General features: G+C 37.7%; 1 protein-coding gene across 3 annotated transcripts in view; it reads left to right on the forward strand.

The window, feature by feature from the left end:
- Window positions 1-22,708, forward strand: part of LOC143024649 (transmembrane protein 181) — an 86,011-nt gene that overhangs the window by 11,120 nt on the left and 52,183 nt on the right. Inside the window, exon 1 of one of the 3 annotated variants that reach the window (XM_076183588.1) lies at window positions 11,795-12,011. The exons of the other annotated variants lie outside the window; for them this stretch is intronic. Within the exon in view, the coding sequence (XP_076039703.1) occupies window positions 11,944-12,011 (68 nt within the window). The 5' untranslated portion in view covers window positions 11,795-11,943. Of the gene's footprint in view, window positions 1-11,794; window positions 12,012-22,708 lie in introns of those variants that run through there. 3 annotated transcript variants of the gene reach the window in all.

A 22,708-nucleotide genomic window follows, 5' to 3' on the forward strand; every position in this document is an offset into this window, starting at 1 on the left:
CTCCGATCCTGCCACAAGCGCAGTGTCGTCCGCAAACAACAGCTGGCTCACCTCCCACTTTTCTCCATTTTCTTTAACCATCTCCAATCCTTGACCCACCACCCTTGCATTTACCTCTCGCACCACCCCATCCATGTATAAGTTGAACAGACAGGGCGACATAACGCATCCTTGACGAAGTCCCACCTTTACCTCGAACCACTCACTCTCTCCATTTCCAATCCTGACACAAGCTCTACTATTCTCATAAAAACTCTTGACAGCTCCCAGAAGCTTTCCTCCTATCCCATATATCTGCATAACCTCCCACAGTGCCTTCCTGTCTACCCTATCATAAGCCTTGTCCAGATCCATAAAAGCCCAAAAAAACATCCTTCCCCTTTCCTATAGCTTTCTCACATATCTGTCTTACCACAAAGATCTGATCTACACAACCTCTACCTGTCCTAAATCCACACTGTTCCTCACCAATTACTCCTGTTCCTCTCCTAATCCTCTCAATCAAGATCCTCCCATAAGCCTTCCCAACTACACTCAACAAGCTAATCCCTCTGAAACTACTACACTCACACTTGTCCCCTTTTCCCTTGTAAAGAGGAACTATACAGGCACTCCTCCATTCCTCCGACACTCTACCCTCTCTCCAACAAACATTAGATAACCTCACCAACCAGTCCACCATCACTGTACCTCCCTTTTTCAGACATTCCGCATGGCATCCATCCAGACCTTACCTGCTTTCATCATCTTAACAACTGCCTTCACCTCATCCTTCCTTATTTCTCCTCCATTCTCCTCATTCATCACTCTCATTTTCTTCGCACTTCCCACTGCAGCAATATTTCCTTCCCTATTCTCCTTCACATATAGCAACTCCCTAAAATATTCTGCCCATCTTCCCCTTACTGCCTTCTCTTCCATTATCATCTCTCCATCTGCACCTTTTACCTTTTCTTCTCTACTTGATTCGCCTCCTCTTCCTCTCTTAATTTCTTTCCAAAACATCTTTTTATTACTTTCAAATTTTTCTGTCATACTCTTACCCCATTTCACATCTGCTCTCCTCTTTGCAACCTTTACCTTTTGCTTTACTTCTCTTTTCTTTTCTTTGTACCTCTCATATGACTCCCTCGTCCTATTTTGTAACCAATCTGTGAAAGCTCGCTTCTTCTCTTCTACAACCTTCTTTGTTTCCTCATCCCACCATTCACTACCCTTTCTTCTATTTCCCCCTGTCCTTCTTGTTCCACACACCATCCTTGCACACTGTGACTCCCTCCTTGAACCATCCCCATTCCTCCTCCACACCTACCTCTACTCTATCCTTCACTCCCTCCCACTCCTCCTTCAGCTTCTTCCCGTACTCCTTCTCCTTTTCCTTCTCATTCAAAAATCCCCCCAGTAAACACCCTAAATGAGATCTGGAAGCCCAGCGGTCTCACTTCCTTGTGCTAGTCCGTCGAGATGTCGACGACATTCTTTGATTCTTTCCCGCGTGAATGATGATATGATGATGTGAGTTGTTGCATCGCTCTTGGTTTCGTGGATGGCTGCAGAGACCGAGTTCAGAAGCACAGCGCCTTCCAGAGGCTGGGGTAGAGATTCCATAATCAGGCAAGGGAGACACCATGCTCTCGTCTCATGGCAGTGGCTGGCAATGTCTCAAGTTGATCAGTTCACATATTATACTGCTTAAGGCCAGTGTGCATTATATATTTTTTCCTCCATCTGCACGGTGGTCTTCTAAAAATTCTCTGCAGAGAAGTTGACTTGGGTGACGATTTTCTGTCGATATTTAGCAGCCGCAATGGGGTTGGATAAGTAAGGAGCGTCATCAGCATATTAGAGGTCAAAAATGGTTGCTACACGGGTTTTTGTCTTTGCCTTAGGTCTACGTACATTTGATCAATAATGTTGAGATCGGTTTGAGTCTTTGCGGTGAAGCTTATTTCCATTTGTCTTATATATATTGTGTGTGTACACACACACACACACACACACACACACACACACACACACACACACTCACACACACACACATATATATATATATATATATATATATATATATATATATATATATATACATATATATACATACATACATATACCAAAGGCTTTTCCTCCTTATAAGGGAGGTAGCCAAAAAACAAAGGCATAAGAAACACTCCTACCCATTCCATCCCCAAAATACTCCACTCCCCTCCACCCTCTTCCCTCCCTCTTATCTTGGCACCTTCTGGATGAGGGGTCATCCCTGCATCTTGCACATCGCCCTGGGTCAGAAGCAATGTCGCAAGACAGCACATCAACAGCAAGGCCGCTTCATTAAATCGGCAACCCCCCCCCCCTCCGTCCCCTCATGCAGAAAATGAGAAAACGGGGAGAAATCCCGTCGGGCTGTGTCAATTTATTTCTCACACATACTCCCTCACCCTCCATCTCCCACCCACTACCGCTCATCCATCAAAGCATCATCCATACACAACCATTCTCCATTCACCTCTATCTTCTGTCCTCTCCCGTCCTTCCTCAACAGACATTCCCCACTTTCCCAATGCCCCTTTTACTCCATCCATCCATCTCATCCTAGGTCGCCCCCTCATGTTCAATCCTTCCACCTCTGCCTTCCACGCCTCTTTTACTAGTCTTTCTTCACTCATTCTTTCCATGTGTCCAAACCATCCCAATGTTCTTTCATCCACCCTATCTCCCAACTCCCTTTCCACCCCCGTTCTCCTCCTCACCTCCTCATTTCTCATTCTATCCAGCCTAGTAACCCCTATCATAATTCTCAGACACCTCATCTCAAGCACATTCAAACTTCTTCTCTCTTCCTCTCTTATGTTCCATGTTTCTGCCCCCGTACAATACTGTCGGCACAATCACTCTTTCATACAATCGCCTCTTAGCATCCATTCCCAAATGTCTATTTCTCATTACACTTTTTAATCCACCAAGGCATTTACTTATTTCTCCCAATCTACATTCTGCCTCCACCTCCACTCCTCCCTTTCCCGCCACATTCGCACCCAAATATCTAAAATTTATAATTTCCTCCAGTCTCTCTCCCTTAATATTCACTTCCAGTCTGCTGAAGATGGTTGTATGAGTCTACTGAAAGCTTGTATTCTATTTTTGCGTAATGTTCTTCTATCAAATAACACCATGGAACTCGGAAACCTTGTGTTTAACCTCCCTTTGAGGTATAAACAATCCATTCGGAAAATTAAGAAAATCACCGAGATAGTGGATACAGAATTAGCTCTGGTCTTCAAACATGTCTATATGAGAAGTTACTGCCCATTTATACTAGTATATATATATATATATATATATATATATATATATATATATATATATATATATATATATATATATATTTATTTATATATGTATATATATATATATATATATATATATATATATATTTATTTGTGTGTGTGTGTGTGTGTGTGTGTGTGTGTGTGTGTGTGTGTGTGTGTGTGTGTGTGTGTGTGCGTGTGTGTGTGTGTTGAATAAAAATGCTGACAGTTTTTTGAATGATGGTGGAGAAAGAAACGAGGAAATAGTAGGAAAATAGTGTCGTATATAAGATTCCGTGTAAAAGTTGCCCTTCAGTATACTATGTAGAATCTGGTCGAGGACTTACAAAAAGGTTAATTGAACATAAAATTGATGTAAAAACACATCGGACAACTAATTCTTTTGTTAGGCACATTGAAGAACAAGATAATCTCCCTGACCGGAATAATGCGGTTGTTCTTAATAAAGGATATACAAAAAGGTTGAGAAAAACAGTTGAAGCTGCTTATATTAATATCAGTGAAACATAAATTATAGGGAAAGTTTCGTATGTCTGGCAAAACCTACCAACCATGTAATAATTTCAGAAAATAATAAAAATCCGGCAGTAAGCTCTCCCAGGTGGCCTGTGAGAAGAAGGCGGTGTGTGCATATTTTGTCATGGACGGACGAGAGCCCCACTGGACATAAACCTCTTGGATATAAGCCCCTACCTGAAATCACCAAAGTGGACATTAGCCCCCCAGTATATACATGGTACATTTCTTTATTTATCAAATATTTAATTATTTGTGTATTTTTTCTGACCTCTGAGAGAAAAGGTGTTGCAAAAAATCAAATTGCAATTACAAATGAATGACTTCTTTTAATCCGCTTTTGTCATACAAACGGAGGTGTTCCAAATTGCAATTGATAATCACTTACACGACTTAATTTTTCACATCCTACATTGGGGAAACATAACGCGATCTGAAAACCCGGATACGAGAACACCGTTACGATGTCCGCCGTGATGTCACCACCAATGCATGTGTTGCATACAGGAACAGTCACAACCACCTGATGGACTGGGAAAATGCGGAACTTCTGATACGTGAGCCCGACAAGATCCGAAGAAAATGTTTGGAAGTAGTCATCATACAAGGAACCAACATAATTGAACAAAATAGGGTCATGTTCAATATCTCACCCCACCTAACTTCTTTAATACCCATTGCCAACAAAATTTAAGCTCTCCCTAGTTGCCCTCTCGAGGACGTTGTCCACCCGCAGTTGACAATGGCTCACCGTTCTTCTTCCTTTTGTTTCTCGTTTGTGAGCCCCCAGCCAAACGCATCAAACGTTGCACACGGTAGCTACAGAAGCGCCTACAAAACCTGTGTTTGCAGTTCGATCAAGGAACGAAAACTCTCCCAGAATTCTTGAAAGGCATCTCGCACAACAAAAGGCTAAACTGATTGTAACTATTCACTTCACTGTAGTTGAATATATGTTCTCTTTTTGTCAAATATTATATACATGTATACATCAGTTGAACTGTTTAATAAACTTGAGTTTAATGAATACTTCTGCTATTTCTTTAATGTCAACTAGACGCTGATGAGAGGCAGGGGATTTGCAATGTTGAATTTTGTTTCTTAGTCTCAGTATACATAAATGTACTCGGAAGGGGGTGTTATGTCCACCTTTGGTGATTGCATGAAGGGGCTTATGTCCTACATTCATATTTTGTCCGATTATGACCAAACGTTGTAAGTTTTAACAAAGACACTGTGAGGTCGAAACGTCAGCAACAAATTCGTCAATTTCCTCGTTTCTTTCTCCACCATCCTTAATGTATATATATATATATATATATATATATATATATATATGTATATATATATATGTGTGTGTGTATATATATATATATATATATATATATATATATATATATATACATGCGTATACTTAGGCAGGTTCTCCCTCTGGCAAGAAATGTTGTATATGATAACATGATGACAACTCACAACTTTCTTGTTAACTTGTTCAATACGTCGCCTTGTTCGCAGTATTGATATATATATATATATATATATATATATATATATATATATATATATATATATGAAGACATCCTTATATATATATATATATATATATATATATATATATATATATATATATATATATATAAAATTAATAAAATCAGCCGTCCTGAGTCCACTGCTGTACAGAAGCTTCTTTAATAGCATTCCATGATTCACACGACCGCCTAAACCTTTGCCACGTCACTCCTGCAAACCTCTCAATCTCGTCTATCCACCTTGTCTGGTCTCCCACTTCCACGCTTCCCATCTCGCGGCGTCCACTCAGTAACACGTTCTATCGTTCATCAGTCGTTTGTACTAACTTACCTGTCCAATTCCACTTCCTCTCTTTTACCGCCTCCACAATATATTTCACTCTATTCTGCTCCCTCACCAAACTTGCTCTCTTTAAGTCTCTCGGCATTATTCCCATAATTGATCTCTCCATTTCCCAGTGTGCAGTCCTCAGCTTTGTCTCCATCACCTTCGTCATTGTCCAAGTCTCACACCCGTAGATTATTGCTGGCAGAATATATTGATTGTAAACTTTACGTCTCAAACGTAAAGGTAGTGAGCCTCTTAGGACTTTATTATACTTACCAAACACTTTCCAACCAATTGTAATACGTCATTTTATTTCGTCATGATCTTTGGTCACTTTCACCACCTGGGTTAAATAATTATACTCTTCAAGACTCACCATCGATTATAACCTCTTTACTTTGAACTTTCTTATTGAGCATTACTTTGGTTTTACTCTTATTCATTTTTAAACCTACTGTGAGACTTTCCTTGTTAAGATCACTCAACATATCTTGCAAGTCTTCTGCTCTTTCTGAAATAAGAATAATGTCATCCGCAAATCTTAGGAAGTTGAAATATTCGCCATTAATCTTCAAACCTTTCTCTCTCCAACTCTATCTTCTGAAAATCTTTTCCAAGTAAGCTGTAAACAATTTACGTGAAATGGTATATCGCCTTGCCGTATTCCTTTCTCGATTTTTATATTTTTCTGTATCCTTATGTAGTCAAATTACAGCGGTGCCTTTCGCATAAATCTTTTCTAGAACCTTTACGATCTGTTCGTTTGAACCCTGCTTGCGTGGTGAGTTAGTAATGCTACTTCGTCTACTGAGTCAAAGGCTGTCTCGTAATCTACAAAAGCTAAACATAAAGGTATGTATACATATACCAAAGGCTTTTTCCCCCCTAATAAGGGAGGTAGCCATTACTCAAAGGCTTGAAATCCACACCCACGCAATTCATCCCTCTCACATTCCAATCCCCTCCACTATTTTCCCGTCCTTTTATCTTGGCACCTTGTAGTAGAAGTCTTCCATGAAGATAGAAACTTTTTAGAATTGTATTTGATCCGCCCGTCCGCCATGACATACATAATACACGATGAATACATTAATGTTCTGTACAAAGTATGCAAATAATGTTATGTACAAATAGATTCCACAATACGATGGCCATTCTTGAATGTGGTACAATATTTACAACATATGATTTGATTATAATTGACGTACAATAATGATTTTACCAAGATTACAAATTTATTTACAATAAAGCTATGTGCAATATGGGGACACTACAGCAGTGGCGGCGTGTTGCCACAACCTCCTGGATGACAGGGGCATCCCTGCATCTTGTCCACTACCCTGGGTCAGAAGCAGTGTTGCAAGGCACAGCACATCCACAGCAAAGCCGCTTCATTAAATCGGCGACCCCCCCCCTCCGTCCCTTCATGCAGAAAAGGAGAAGACGGGGAGAAATCCCTTCCGGCTGCGCCAAATTTTTATCACACATACTCCCTCGCCCTCCCCCATCCCCCACCCACTCCACCTCATGCATCACAACATCATCCATATACAATTATTCTCCACTCACCCCTGTCTTCTGTCCTCTCCCGTCCTTCCTCAACAGATATTCCCCTCTTCCCCAAAGCCCCTTTTACCCCATCCATGTCATCCTAGGTCGCCCCCTCATGTTCACTCCTTCCACCTCTGCCTTCCACACCTCTTTTACTAGTCTTTCTTCACTCATTCTTTCCATGTGTCCAAACCATCCTAATACTCTTTCATCCACCCTATCTCCCAACTCCCTTTCCATCCCCGTTCTCCTCCTCACCTCCTCATTTCTCATTCTATCCAGCCTAGTAATCCCTATCATACTTCTCAGACACCTCATTCCAATCACATTCAAACTCCTCTCTTCCTCTCTTATGTTCCATGTTTCTGCCCCATACAGGTTTGTTGATACAATCACTCCATACAATCTCTTACCATCCATTCCCAAACGTCTATTTCTCATTACACGTTTTACACCAAGGCATTTACTCGCTTCTCCCAATCTACATTCTACCTCCACCTCTACTCCTCCCTTTCCCGCCACATTCGCACACAAGTATCTAAAACCAACCACTTCCTCCAGTCTCTCTCCCTTAATACTCACTTCCAGTCTGCTGCCACTTTCTCCCCTTGTATATCTCATCACCTTACTTTTACCCACATTTATCTTCAACTTCCTTATTTCACACACTTTCCCAAACTCTGTCACTAACTTCCTCAATCCCTCCTCTGACCCTGCTACAAGCGCAGTGTCGTCCACAAACAACAGCTGGCTTACCTCCCACTTTTCTCAATTTTCTCTAACCATCTCCAATCCCTGACCCACCACCCTTGCATTTATCTCTCGCACCACCCCATCCATGTATAAATTGAACAGCCAGGGTGACATAACACATCCCTGACGAAGTCCCACCTTTACCTCAAACCACTCACTCTCTCTATTTCTAATCCTGACACAAGCTCTACTCTTATAAAAACTCTTGACAGCTCCTAAAAGCTTTCCTCCTATCCCGTATATCTGCAATATCTCCCACAGTGCCTTCCTGTCTACCCTGTCATAAGCCTTTTCCAGATCCATAGAACCCAAAGAAACATCCTTACTTTTTCCTATAGCTTTCTCGCATGTCTGCCTTACCCCAAAAATTTGATCTACACAAGCTCTACCTTTCCTAAACCCACACTGTACCTCACCAATTATTCCCTCTGTTCCTCTCCTAATCCTCTCAGTCAAGATCTTCCCATAAGCCTTCCCAGCTACACTTAACAAGCTAATCCCTCTGAAACTACTACACTTACACTTGTCCCCTTTTCCCTTGTAAAGTGGAACTATACAGGCACTCCTCCAGTCCTCCGACACTCTACCCTCTCTTAAACAAACATTAAATAACCTCACCAGCCAGTCCACCATCACTGTACCTCTTTTTTTTTTTTTTAGACATTTTGCATGACATCCATCCAGACCAGGTGCCTTACCTGCTCTCATCATCTTAACAACTGCTTTCACTTCATCCTTCCTTATTTCTCCTCCATTTTCCTCACTCATCACAGTCATTTTCTTAGCATTTCCCACTGTAACTACCTTTCCCTCCCTATCGTCCTTCACATTTAGCAACTCATATATATATATATATATATATATATATATATATATATATATATATATATGCAAAATAACCACAAGAGAAGGGAAACTTGTAGACAGTAAGTACTTTCGTATATTAAATCTTCAGACTAAATGAAAGGGATACAGTTGTATTTAAATGTATCAGGTAGCAACCACAAGGGGGGAGAGGGGAGACAAAACAATGCGGAGGGGTGACTTCACCTCCATCGATCTGACCGACAGAAATGGTTCAATCTGGCCGAAACATCTTGGTCACCCTTACAAGCACAAAAGCCAAAATATATGAACAAGAGTAGATGGATTAAACATCTGGAAGAAAATAATATACCTAATTGGCTAATACAAAACAATTTGGCTTTAGACACGGAAGATCATGTACCACTAACTTGATTTGTTTTTACTCGAGGCTAATAGAAATAATGCAAGAAAAGGATGGGCTGATTGTGCTTTCCTAGATTTACAAAAGGCATTTGATAAAATACCACACAAAAATCTACTAAGAAAACTCGAAATGATAGGAGGTGTACAAGGAAAGTTATTGAAATGGATGGAAGATTTCTTGAACGGGAGAAAAATGAGGGTGGTACTTAGAGACAAAAACTCAACCTGGGAAGAAATGATAAGTGGAGTCCCGCAAGGTTCTGTATTAGCTCCGATAATGTTTGCCATATATATATATATATATATATATATATATATATATATATATATATATATATATATATATATATATATAAATGACATGGATGAAGGTGTTGAAAGTTACATGAACTTCTTTGCAGATGACGCAATAAAACTACTAAAGAAAGTACAGAAAAGGGCTGAGACACTACAGAAAGACCTGGATAAAGTCTGGGAATGGAGCCAAAAGTGGGAAGTGAACTTCAACATCAAGAAATGTAGTATAATGGAGCTTGGAAAAATTAAAAATAGAACATCAGGGCAATAGAAAATTGGTACAAAGGAAGTAAAAAAAAAAAAAAAAAAATTAGCTCGGAAAAGGACCTATGAGTAATCATTAACAAAGACATGTTACCAGACAAGCATATTAAGAAATAGTCGGAGAAACCTACAATTTACTAACATCAATAAAGGTGGCCTTTAACTACTTGGATGAAGTAATGGTAAAGAAAATATTAGTCACACTAATAAGACCAAGATTGGAGTACGCTGCGACACTATGGACACCCAGTACAAAAAAGAATATAAAGAAATTAGAAAGAATCCAAAGAGCAACGACAAAAATGGCACCAACACTTTCAAAATTGACATACGACCAAAGATTATCCAAACTGGAACTACCAACCCTGGAGCAAAGAAGAGAAAGAGGAGATCTACTGGCCATTTACAGAATCATGAAAGGGATGGAAGTCCTTGACAGAGAAGATTTATTAAAGTGGGGTAAAAGAAAAACAAGACACGAAAAGAAACTCAAAAAGGATATTTACAGAAGATATCTGAAAATTAATAGTTTCCCACACAGAGTGGTAGATGTCTGGAACAAATTGGACGAGGCAACAGTGTGTGCAAAAACTGTGCAAGATTTTAAAAACAAACCAGATGCTGAAAGATACAAAGACTGGTCACTACGAGCACAGATCCCTTCCCGTATAATACAACTAGGTAAACTAGGTAAACACACGCGCGCGCACACACACACACACACACGCACACACACACACACACACACACACACACACACACACACACACACACACACACACACACACACACACACACACACACACACACACTCACACACACATATGAGCTATTTTCGGGAGGGAAATAGCTGTCGATCACGAGTCCAATACGTGATCCAAGACCATGGTAAATCAAACACACACACACACACACACACACACACACACACACACACACACACACACACACACACACACACACACACTCACACACACATATGAGCTATTTTCGGGAGGGAAATGGCTGTCGATCACGAGTCCAATACGTGATCCAAGACCATGGTAAATCAAACACACACACACACACACACACACACACACACACACACACACACACACACACACACACACACACACACACACACACACACACACACACACACACAATTTAAAAATAGTTTAGATAAAATGAGATATGAAGACGGGACACCACGAGCATAGCTCCCTTCCCGTAAAATACAACTAGGTAAATACACTTCACACACACACACACATATGCGCACGCACACACAGACACACACACACAGACACACACACACACACACACACATATATATATTTTTATATATATATATATATATATATATATATATATATACATATATATCCACAATGCAATAAAAACACTAGGAGCGTGTGTTCACAAATGCTTAAGTAACCACTAGGAAAAGTAAACTAATGAAGCAGAGCACTTTCGTATTATTACATCTTCAGTGCAGATACAAATAAGGAATTCATTCTTTGTATCTGCACTGAAGATGTAATAATACGAAAGCGCTCTGCTTCGTTAGTTTACATTTCCTAGTGGTTAATTACGCACGTGTGTATATATATATATATATATATATATATATATATATATATATATATATATATATATATTTTATATATATATATATATAATTTTATTTAAAATAATTACTACGTATATATATATATATATATATATATATATATATATATATGTATATATATATATATGTATATATATATATATATATATATATATATATATATATATATATATATATATATATTGCTATACAGTAGAGAGCGTACATACAGTTTTTCATCCGAAAAGTGACGCTGTAGGACGACCACAATTTACGAAGTACGTGATGTAGTACACTACAGTTTGGGCTAGGGAGTAGAGTTTAAGCTGTTATAATCAGAGACTATACAAAACTTGAAATGATACTGTACATATTCACTTATATTTTTTTCATTTAATAGGAAAAAGAAAATGAGGCCCGAAATGAAATGCGGAAGCTCAATTGACTGTTTACATCTGAATCAGCTGAGTGCAAGACGCTGCTGAAAGCAGTTATGGGAGAAGTTCATTTCAAGAAAAAAGAGTGTCTTCAAATTTATTTTAATTTGTAGGAACAATGAGACCTCGTGTGTGTAGGGAAGAAGATAGAGGATACCTTAAGGGGTTCCTCAGAGAGTTTGGATTGTAAGTATATCTAGACTTTGGTACTGGCAATTTTGACACAGGAGAAGTGTTATCCAAGACCAAGTGACAGGTCCTAGGTAATGCGTGGGGGGTTGTGTTCTTAATTGAATTTTATAAATCCACATGTAGCTTTAAATAAGATCAGTTTCCACAGAGATTCAATTGATTTTCATTAGAAACAAAATACTTTTTAAATTTTTGAAATAGCATGAAAAATAAGGGAGATACAATTTTTTTTTTTTTCTATTCAAATTTTTGGCTAGACTATAGTTTATTACAACAAAAGATGAGAATTAGAATTAAGGGTGGTAATTTGTAAAGATTTTGGTAAAGAAATATACAAACTGTAAACCACTGGCCCAATTTTAATGAAGTTTGGAAAGCACGCATTTTGGTTTTATGGGTCAACAAAGCACGTGGGTATGTCAAAAACAATGTGGGAAATCTGCATCACACCAAATTTGCATTTCCATGGCAATGATTAAGTTGTTAAAATAATCCATAAAATCCAATTTAAATGTAACTTGGTATATGATGGTATTATTGGTCAATAAATCACCTGACCATGTCAAAAACAATGTAGGACCTTCCATTTATGTTATTAACACCAATCATGTTGCCATGGCAACGATTAAGACAGTACTGTACATGTGAATCTGTCGGTGGTGTCACCTTCGCAGATGGAATTTTGCTGCCGCAATTTTGAGCGACCCATTCAATAAGGTCCTCCTGAGTTTGAACTCTGGTAGCATTCAATGCATGCGTAGGTGGTTCTAAAGGTCAATTTATAATTTCACCCAACCAACGAATTTGATATGTGACTTATGCGATTCTGGTTAGAAATGTTGTGATATGAACGATGGTGTATATAATTTGTCACAAATGCGTACTTTTCAAGTAATTATTATATAATTATATTTTATTTATTTATTTATTTATTTATTATTATCCATTTTTTTTGCACCCGACCTAGTTATGGACCAAAAGGTCTTCTGTCGGCATGCTGCACCTTTGTAATCCTTTGTTTTGAAGTTATACACTTATGCCTACATTTCCCCAACAATCTGGGGGGACCTGTGGGAAATAGGGGTTTTTGGGTGGGGAGCGCTAATAGATCGAGTAATGCGCGTTGCAAAACAGGTATAAAATTAACAAGAACACATAAAAAACATAAATTTCACCTTTGAGGTCCAGAGTGCGGTCGGCTAATGTGAGCGGTAGCCATGTTTGTTTACCAATGATTCAAAATATTTGTCGCTATATCCACTACATTTAGCGAAGGGCACTCCACCCATGCAGGAGTTGCTAACTGTAAACTAACGTAACTGGTTAGGTTACGTTACGTTAGGATAGGTTAGGTTACGTTACGTAAGGTTTGGTTACGTTAGGTGTGCTTAGGTTACGTTTGGTTAGGATAGGTTAGGTTATGCTACGTTAGGTTTGGTTAGGTTACATTAGGATTGGTTATGTTATGTTAGGATAGGTTATGTTAGTTTACGGTTAGCAACTCCTGCGTGGGTGGAGTGCCCTTCGCCAAATATAGCGACAAATATTTTGAATCATTGGTAAACAAACATGGATACAGCTTGTGTTAGCCGACCATACTCCGGATCTCAAAGGTGAAATTTATGATTTTTCTATATACAGTAGAAGCCCGATTTAACGGATATCAATTTAGCGGAAGCTCAAATTAGCGAACTGCAAATAGCAATAACGAAAATGCTCAACTTAGCGGAAATGGTCCGCTAAGTTGACCATTTTCCGCTAGCTGGCCAGACGTGTGTCTATGGAAATAGCTCAATTTAGCCGGAACGGTCCGCTAAGTTGAGCATTTTCCGTCAACTGGCCACATGCGTGTCTCAAGAGTCCAATGTTACCAGATGTTACCAGATTGTGGTGGTGGAGTCAAGGAAAAATTTATAATTTAGTATTTTGGAGGTATATAAATATATATACAGACACTCCTCAACTTACGTTTTAGTTACGTACCGAAAGGCCGAACGTAAGTTGAAAATGAACGTAAATTGTTACTGTACTATACATCCGTAAATTCTATTACCGTATCTTATAAAACACCCCTAAATCATTAATTATACACATAACATTGTAAAATAATAACATTAATTTCAATTAAATTAAATTCAAGCAACATAAATTGAGATGGAGGAGGGGGAGGAGGATGAGGCTAGGCATTATCAGTTTATCGTTTGTGAAATGTAAACAATGGACGCAGCGTCATGCGCAAGTATCGTTTGAACTACGGAGAGCGCGCTAAACTAAAAAATTCACTCCATTTATTTATTTTTTACAATATTTTTTTACAGTTCAAATGTAAAATCGAAAAAACGTAAAACGAATGAACGTAAGTAGAGGAGCGTCTGTATATATATACGTACTATGATATATATACAATAATATATAATTCAGTATATGTATAAAGTATAATTGTAGCAGAAATATATTCAAGTAGAAATAGACGGTATAATAGGAAAACAAAATAATGAAACAGTAAGTTGATGGGAAAATTCAAAATCAGTATGCGAGAGTAATCACCACGAAAAACACTTCTATAACAACGAACTACGTTTTCTGCAACAATACAACAATAACGCTCACTATCCAAAAAACCAACTGCCCAGTCCTATTAATCGCTAGAATTATGTACATCGAACCAAACACGAAGCTATGACTAATATTCCGCAAAATTCACAGACAGCTCATATCATTGTTACACGACACACACACACACACACACACACACACACTTCAGCGAATGGACGGCTTGGATGACGTTCTGAAGAAAACTGAAGTCTGTGGATCCCAACGCAAAGAGAAGTGCCTAGTGTTTTTACAGGGTGGGGGGGAAATTGCTCGTGGAGTAGTGGGAAAGTAGGGAAAGAGGAAAAGGGGAGGGATTACTGAGGGAAATGGAAGGAAATGAGGAGGGAGTAGACTTGGCCCAGCCAGACAAGCGAAAGGTAAACAAAAGGCTGAGTGAGGATGAAATGTCTAATAAAAATGTAAAGATTAGAAGTATAGAGAGGAGCAATACAGTAGAAAGTGACGAGAATATGTTCCAGGGATTTAAAGAGGGTGGGGTGGACACAACCCCTCACCCCCGACTGATAAGACTAGAGGAGAGAGAGTTGATAAGGTGATAGAGGACTTGGAACGTAAGTTAGGTAATGTTGACTCCATTTTCCAAAGAATTGAAAGGTTGGAACAACTAGAGAAGGCAAACAGAAACTTAACTGAAGAAATAGAGGACCTAAAAAGACAGTTAGGAAATGTAAAGGAGGAGAATGAGAAATTGAAGAAGAATAGTAATGAAAACAGAGAGAAAATAGATACAGAAGCTAAAAATTGGAGGACAACCCAAGAAGGGAATAAGGTCTCATTCACTGACATAGTCAAACAGCAATTGAAAGAACATAATGAAGACTCAGTTATTAAAGTGATGAGACAGAAGGAGAATATAGTAAGAGAATTAGCTGACAAAAAGAAATGTATAATTATATTAGGAATGGAAGAGAAACATAACCCAGATAGAACCGCAAGAATCAAGGAGGAAAATGAAAGAGTAAGCAGTTTATTAAAATTAGTCCAGGAAGATGAACCAGAAATTATAAAGGAAATTGAGGAAAAATTCAGACTCGGAAAATATAGTACAGATAAGACCAGACCAATTAAGATTAAATTCAGGTCACAAACAACGGCAGAGAAAATTCTATCCAAAACAGGGAAACTAGCAACAAATGATCAATATAAAAAGGTATGGATAAAAAGAGAAATGAATAAGGAGGAAAGAGAGGCAGAAAAGCAGAAAAGACTTGAAGCTAAGGCAAAAAACGAGGAAAGAACGGAGTCAGAGAAAGAGAGATTCTATTGGAGAGTAGTGAACATGAAAATAAAGCAGTTCGACATACAAAAGAAAAACATAAGGGAAACAGAGAACACAATGGAAGTGGCAGAAAACTAAGAGCGTCTTACACAAATATAGATGGATTGATAACAGGATTGAATGAACTGAATGATTATTTGAAAGAAAAAGAACCGGACATAATGGGAATTGTAGAAACAAAATTAAAAGGCCCACTACCACCCAACAGTGTAGGACATGATGCATACAATTATTGGATTAGAAACAGAGAGAAAAAACAAGGGGGTGGAGTTATGTTCCTGACTAAGAAGGATATAAACGTGAAAGGTGTCATATATGGAAAGAATACAGTAGAGATGATTATGATAGAAGTGGAAGACGGAGATAAGAAGAGAAGAAAATTTGTGATCAATTATGTGCCTCCGAAAACAGCCTCATGGGAGGAGAGTGAACATAAAAGTATGTTAGAGGACACAAAGATAGCATTAACTAAAATAATGGAAGACGGAGGAAGAATAGTTATGATGGGCGACTTTAATTGCAAAGAAATCTGCTGGGAAGAAATGACAGTAAAGAGTGGTGATGACTCATGGGGAAATGCTCTACTTGAGATGATTACTGACCATTCAATGACACAATGGATACAAGAGAACACTAGGTATAGAAATGAAGAAGAACCATCGAGGCTAGACTTAATAATTACATCTGAACCTAGAATAGTGGACAAGATTGAATATAAAACACCAATAGGTAAAAGTGACCACATATTGATTGAACTGGAACTTAATGAAGAAAAATATATCAAAAGAAATGAACAATATAGAAAAGGAAGAATGATGTATGAAAAAACAAACTTTGATAAAATAAGAGAATTCTTTCAACAAGAAAACTGGGAAGAAATATACAAAGAAGAAACATCAGTGGAAGAGAAATGGAATATTTTGACAAAAATTTACAAAAAAGGAGTGGAAAAGTATGTCCCAAGACAAAAACAAGAAAAAGAATATGTAAAATGCTGGTACAACAAAAGTTGTAGGGAGTTAAAAGACAAAAGAGACAAAGCCTGGACCAGATGGAAAAAAGACAGAAGACCTGAAAAATGGAAAATATATACTGGTTATAGAAATGAATATGTACAAAAGTGCAGAGAGGAAAAAAGAAAATATGAAAAAGATGTTATAGAAAAGTGTAAAGATCAACCAAAACTATTCTACAGATTTGTAAACAATAAACTGAAAAACAAACAAGACTTGGAGAAATTAAGACAAGGAGGAGTTGAATACACTGAGGAAATGGAAATGGCAGAAATTATGAACAAACATTTTAAATCAGTGTTTACAAGGGAAAATATACAACCTGAAGAGATTGAGTGGAAAGAAAAAGTCCCCCCTATGGAAGAAATAGAAGTAACAAAGAATGAAATATTGACACACTTGGGTAATTTTGATGTCAGAAAATCGCATGGGCCAGATGAAATAGCAAACTGGATTCTGAAAGAATGCAGGAATGAACTGGCAGACAAAATACATAGCATAATAAGCAGTTCCTTAAAAGAAGGAAAAGTTCCAGAAGATTGGAAAAAAGCAAATATAGTACCTATATATAAAGGAGGAAATAAAGAAGAACCTACCAACTATAGACCAGTCTCTCTAACAAGTACAATAGCAAAAATATGTGAAAGAATTATCAAAAGTAGATGGGTAAAATACTTGGAAAAAAACAACGTACTAAATCCAAGACAATTTGGATTCCGACAAGGACGATCATGCGTCACCAATTTAATATGTTTCTATTCAAGGCTAATAGATATAATACAAGAAAGAGATGGATGGGCTGATTGTGCATTTCTAGACCTAAAAAAAGCTTTTGACAAAGTACCACATAAGAAGTTGCTTAAGAAATTAGAATATGAAGGAGGAATACAAGGTAAATTGCTAAATTGGATGGAAGACTTTTTGCAAGAAAGAAAAATGAGAGTAGTGATAAGAGATCAGCACTCAAAATGGAATGAAGTAATAAGCGGTGTCCCGCAGGGAACAGTTCTGGCCCCAATAATGTTTGCTATATATATTAATGATATGGATGAAGGAATTGAAAGCTATATGAGCTTCTTTGCAGATGATGCAAAACTACTGAAAAGAGTGAAAACTGAAGAAGATTGTGAATCACTACAGAGAGATCTAAATAAAGTACAAGAATGGAGTAGGAAGTGGGAGATGGAGTTCAATACAAAAAAGTGTAGTATAATGGAGTTTGGAAAAAGCAAAAACAGAATAACAGGATCATATAATTTGGGAGAAGAAGGAATAAAAAAAGTAGAAAATGAGAAGGACCTGGGAGTCATTGTTATGAATAATATATCACCTGAGAAACATATAAATAAGATTTTTGGAGAAACTTATAATTTAATAAGAACAATCAAAGTGGCATTTACATACCTGGATGAAGAAATGGTAAGGAAAATCCTAATCACCCTGATAAGACCAAGATTGGAATATGCAGCAACGATATGGTCACCAAGTACAAAAAAATGTATAAAAAAACTAGAAAGAATACAAAGAGCAATCACAAAACTGGCACCAACACTCTCAAAACTATCATATGAAGAGAGACTACAAAAACTTAAACTACAGACACTAGAGCAAAGAAGAGAGAGAGGAGATTTGATAGCTATTTACAGAATCATGAAAGGCATAGAAATTACTGATAGAGAGAATCTGATAAAATGGGATGACAGAAATACAAGAGGACACGGAAAGAAAATAAAAAAAGACAGCTATAGAAGAGATTTGAAAAAGAACAGCTTTCCTCACAGAGTAATAGACAGTTGGAACAAGTTAGATGAGAAAGTGGTGTGTGCAAAAACAATACATGAATTTAAAAATAGTTTAGATAAAATGAGATATGAAGACGGGACCCCACGAGCATAGCTCCCCTTCCCGTAAAATACAACTAGGTACAACTAGGTAAATACACACACACACGTTGCAACAAATTTATTGCACGTTGCTGTTCGTTTGTAATTCACGATTGTGCTGCCTATAATTCACTTACAATAATATATATACTGTATGTGTGTGTGTACACTAGGGAATTTTTAGGTACGTATCATTTTTACAATCCGCTCTGGCAACACTGTTACACCAACACTCACTCGTTCAATTTAACAGAAAATTTACTTTAGCGGACAGGACCTTGGCTGAATTAGTTCATTAAATCGGGCCTCTACTGTATTTTTAATGTGTTCTTGTTCATTTTAACCTGTTTTGCAATGTGCATTACTTGATTTATTAGTGCTCCCCACCCAAAAACCCCGATTTCCCACAGGTCCCCCCAGATCATTGGGGAGATGTAGGCATAAGTGCATAACTTCAATATTTAATTACTTGAAAAGTACGCATTTGCAACAGAAATGATGTACACCATCATTCATACCACAACATTTTTCACCAGAAACACATAAGCCACATATCAAAATTGTTGGTTGGGTGAAACTATAAATTGACTGTTCAAAATGTCTTCCTGTTCTAGAAGTTTACAATCAGTCTTCAAAAATAGAAGGATTGCCACTAGATGGCATCTAGTGGTAAAACCTGATGATCTAAAATGCATTTCCTGTGGGTAAATGCACAGCCGCATCATGAAAAACCGTCTTGAAATTGCTCATTTCTGTGTAAAAATAAGCTGGAAAACATATATCACAATAAAAAGTGCATATATGGCTTTCTTCCCTTTAAATTTCCACTCAGAAAACTATATTGCCACTGCAACTATCTAAATTGATGTTTAAATTGGTGAAAATCCATCAATTTTTAAAAAACTACATCTAAACTTCTAGAACAGGAAGCCATTTTGAATTTCCTGCATATGAGTAGAACGCTAACAGAGCTCAAACTCAAGGTACACCAGTCAAAAGGGTTGCAAGAAATGGCATCATAAACATTATGTCCGCAATGGTGGCGCTGCTTGCAGATGTGTGTGTACCTATATAATAGGCTGTTGTGATAATAAAATTTTGATTTTTGTGGGTCATTGTTAATAGATACAAATTTCTGGTAGATTTTTATTAGACCATATTTCAAGTAAATTAAGATTAGTATTGCTGTAATTTTTGGTATTCCTAAAGAAATGCACACCTACATAATGTAGCAATAGAAAATTAAATATTAATTAGGTAAAAGTACACTAAGGTAATATGTTAATCTTAGTAGAAATATGTAACAAAAAAATACTAAAAGCGATACACTGCCAAATGGAGATATGGCTAGAGCTTTGAAATACTATATTTGTGTCATCTGTCCAGTCCTGTCAATGTCAGTTTGATGATGGTGAAGGCTAAATTGTACACACCTAAGCAATATATCAATATAGTACATCAGTACTCACCTTCTGCAACAGTTTTGTCACCAGCAAAGAAGCTCACGTAACATTCCACACCCTCATCCATATCATTCACATAAATAGCAAACATTATTGGAGCCAATACTGATCCCTGTGGAACTCCACTAGTCATCTCTTCCCAAGTAAAATTCTTTTCTCTGAGCACTACTCTTATTTTTCTTCCATATAAGAAATCCTCCATCCATTTCGGTAGTCTACCTTATATCCCTCCTATGGTTTCCAGTTTTCTTAATAATTTTTTGTGTGGTGCTTTATCAAAAGCTTTTTGTAGGTCTAGGAAAGCACAATCAGCTCATCTGTCCCTTTCTTGTATTATATCTAATAGTCTTGAATAGAAACTGATCAAATTTGTGGCACATGATCTTCCCTGTCTAAATCTAATTTGTCTCTGATTTAGTATATATTTCTCCAGATGTTTTATCCATCTATTTTTGATAACCTTTTCACAAATTTTGGCTACTGTGCTTGTAAGAGAAACTGATCTGTAATTTGTTGGGTCTTTGTTTCCTCCTTTATATTGGTACAATATTGGTGTTTTTCCAATCTTCTGGTATTTTTCCTTTTTTGAGTGAGCAACTTGTTATATATTTTGTCTATTAGTTCTTCTTTACATTCTTTTAGTATTCAGTTTGTAATTCCATCCAGGTTGTGCAATTTCCTGACATCAAGGATCGTTATTTGGTCCATTATTTCTTTTTGTGTTCATAGTTTCTTTTTTCCTCCCTGTGTAATTTTAAATATTCATTCCTTTTATTGATATATATTTGCCACTTTCTAGGTTTTTTCTCATTTTCCATCTTTTCCAAGCCTTATCTCTTCTATCTTTCGCTTTGCTCCACCCTCTGTTCAACCAGCCCTTAATATGTATGTATATACATAATTTGATTAAAATGAAAAACTAAAAAAACCTTGATGCTGGTAGTGTTGACCATCGGTTTCAATGAGGACCATCATTGTCATCCAGCTGGTATGGATTGCGGGGGGGTGTTCTTGCAGTTGATGATGTCTATCTACGGATGCGCAGATGGCTACCAATCTCTGCACAGAAAGTTCACTGATAACAAGGACATCATCAGGGGGAATATTTGCCCATGATGTTCTAGCCTGCTTCTTGAATAGCTGCAGCAGTCTTGTTGACCTCACACAGTTTGGCAGCTTTGTGCACAATTGAGTGCCAATGACCTTGGTCTAGTGTAGATTCCTCCCAGGAGTCAGAGTTGATGTCAAAAGCTTTTAAGGGTTGTTTGAGTGTCCTTGAAGCATGTTTTCTGACCTCATGAGACCTCTTTCCATGTTGTAGCTTGCCATATGAAAATCTCTTAGGCAGCTGGTGGCCTGGCATGTGAACATGTCTGGCCCAGCATAGCTGGGACTACATCAGGATGTTCAAGATGCAGGGAAGGGCAATTTGTGCGAGCACCTATACTGTACATCAGGAATCCTGTCCTGCTACTTGATGTTCAACAGCTTTCTAAGGCATGTTGTGTGGAATTGGTTCATCTTCTTGGCATGGCATTGGTATACTGTCCATGTGTCACAAATGTAGAGGAGTGTGGGAAGTACTACTGCCCTGTAGTCCTTTAGCTTGGTCTCGAGACTAATGCCTCTTTTGTTCCAGGTAAGTGAACTGGTCCACTGCATTGAGTCTTTGATCATTGACTATAATGTTGGACTAAACATAGAGCTTCATTGGGGCTTGTTGATGCATAACTTTAGTTTTCTTTGTGCTGATGGTGAGGCCAAAGTTACTACAGTTAATGGTGAATTTATTGATGGACAAAAAATGAATATAGGTGTAATATATAGGCCAAAGACATTATCATCAACAGACGACAAACTGTTATTTCAAGAACTGTCTAGTTTCTGCAACCGGGATTTATTGATAATGGGTGATTTCAATTTTACTGACATTGATTGGATGGCCCTTGAACATGGCCATATAGGTAGTCGCTTGATTGATTTTCTTGGTGACAATTACTTAATTCAGCATGTAAAAGAGCCCACAAGATATGGAAACTTACTCGATCTATTGATCACTAGCTGCGAAAGCATGGTAACTGATGTAGAAGTCAGTGAAACTGTTGCAAATAGCGATCACAACTTAGATTCAAACTCCTAAAAAATTTTAGAATAGATACTTGTGTTTCTAAAATACCCGATTTCAGTAAAGCTCAGTTCATAGGACTACGTCAGGAGCTTCAGCTTACAGATTGGGAGGCAAAATTAAACGAAAGACCTGTAGATCAGATGTGGGAAATATTTCAAAATACGCTCACTAAGATGATTCAAACTTACATTCCTTTTAAGGACAGACGTCCCCCACATCAGTCTTGCCCAAAGTGGCTCGACAAAGAAACTGAAAAAAGTATTGCTAAAAAGAGACAGGCTTATAAGAAATATAAGTACTCGGGTGCAT

Source organism: Oratosquilla oratoria, chromosome 4, assembly GCF_046742065.1.
Source record: "Oratosquilla oratoria isolate Oo_2021 chromosome 4, ASM4674206v1, whole genome shotgun sequence".
Classification (NCBI taxonomy): Eukaryota; Metazoa; Arthropoda; class Malacostraca; order Stomatopoda; family Squillidae; genus Oratosquilla; species Oratosquilla oratoria.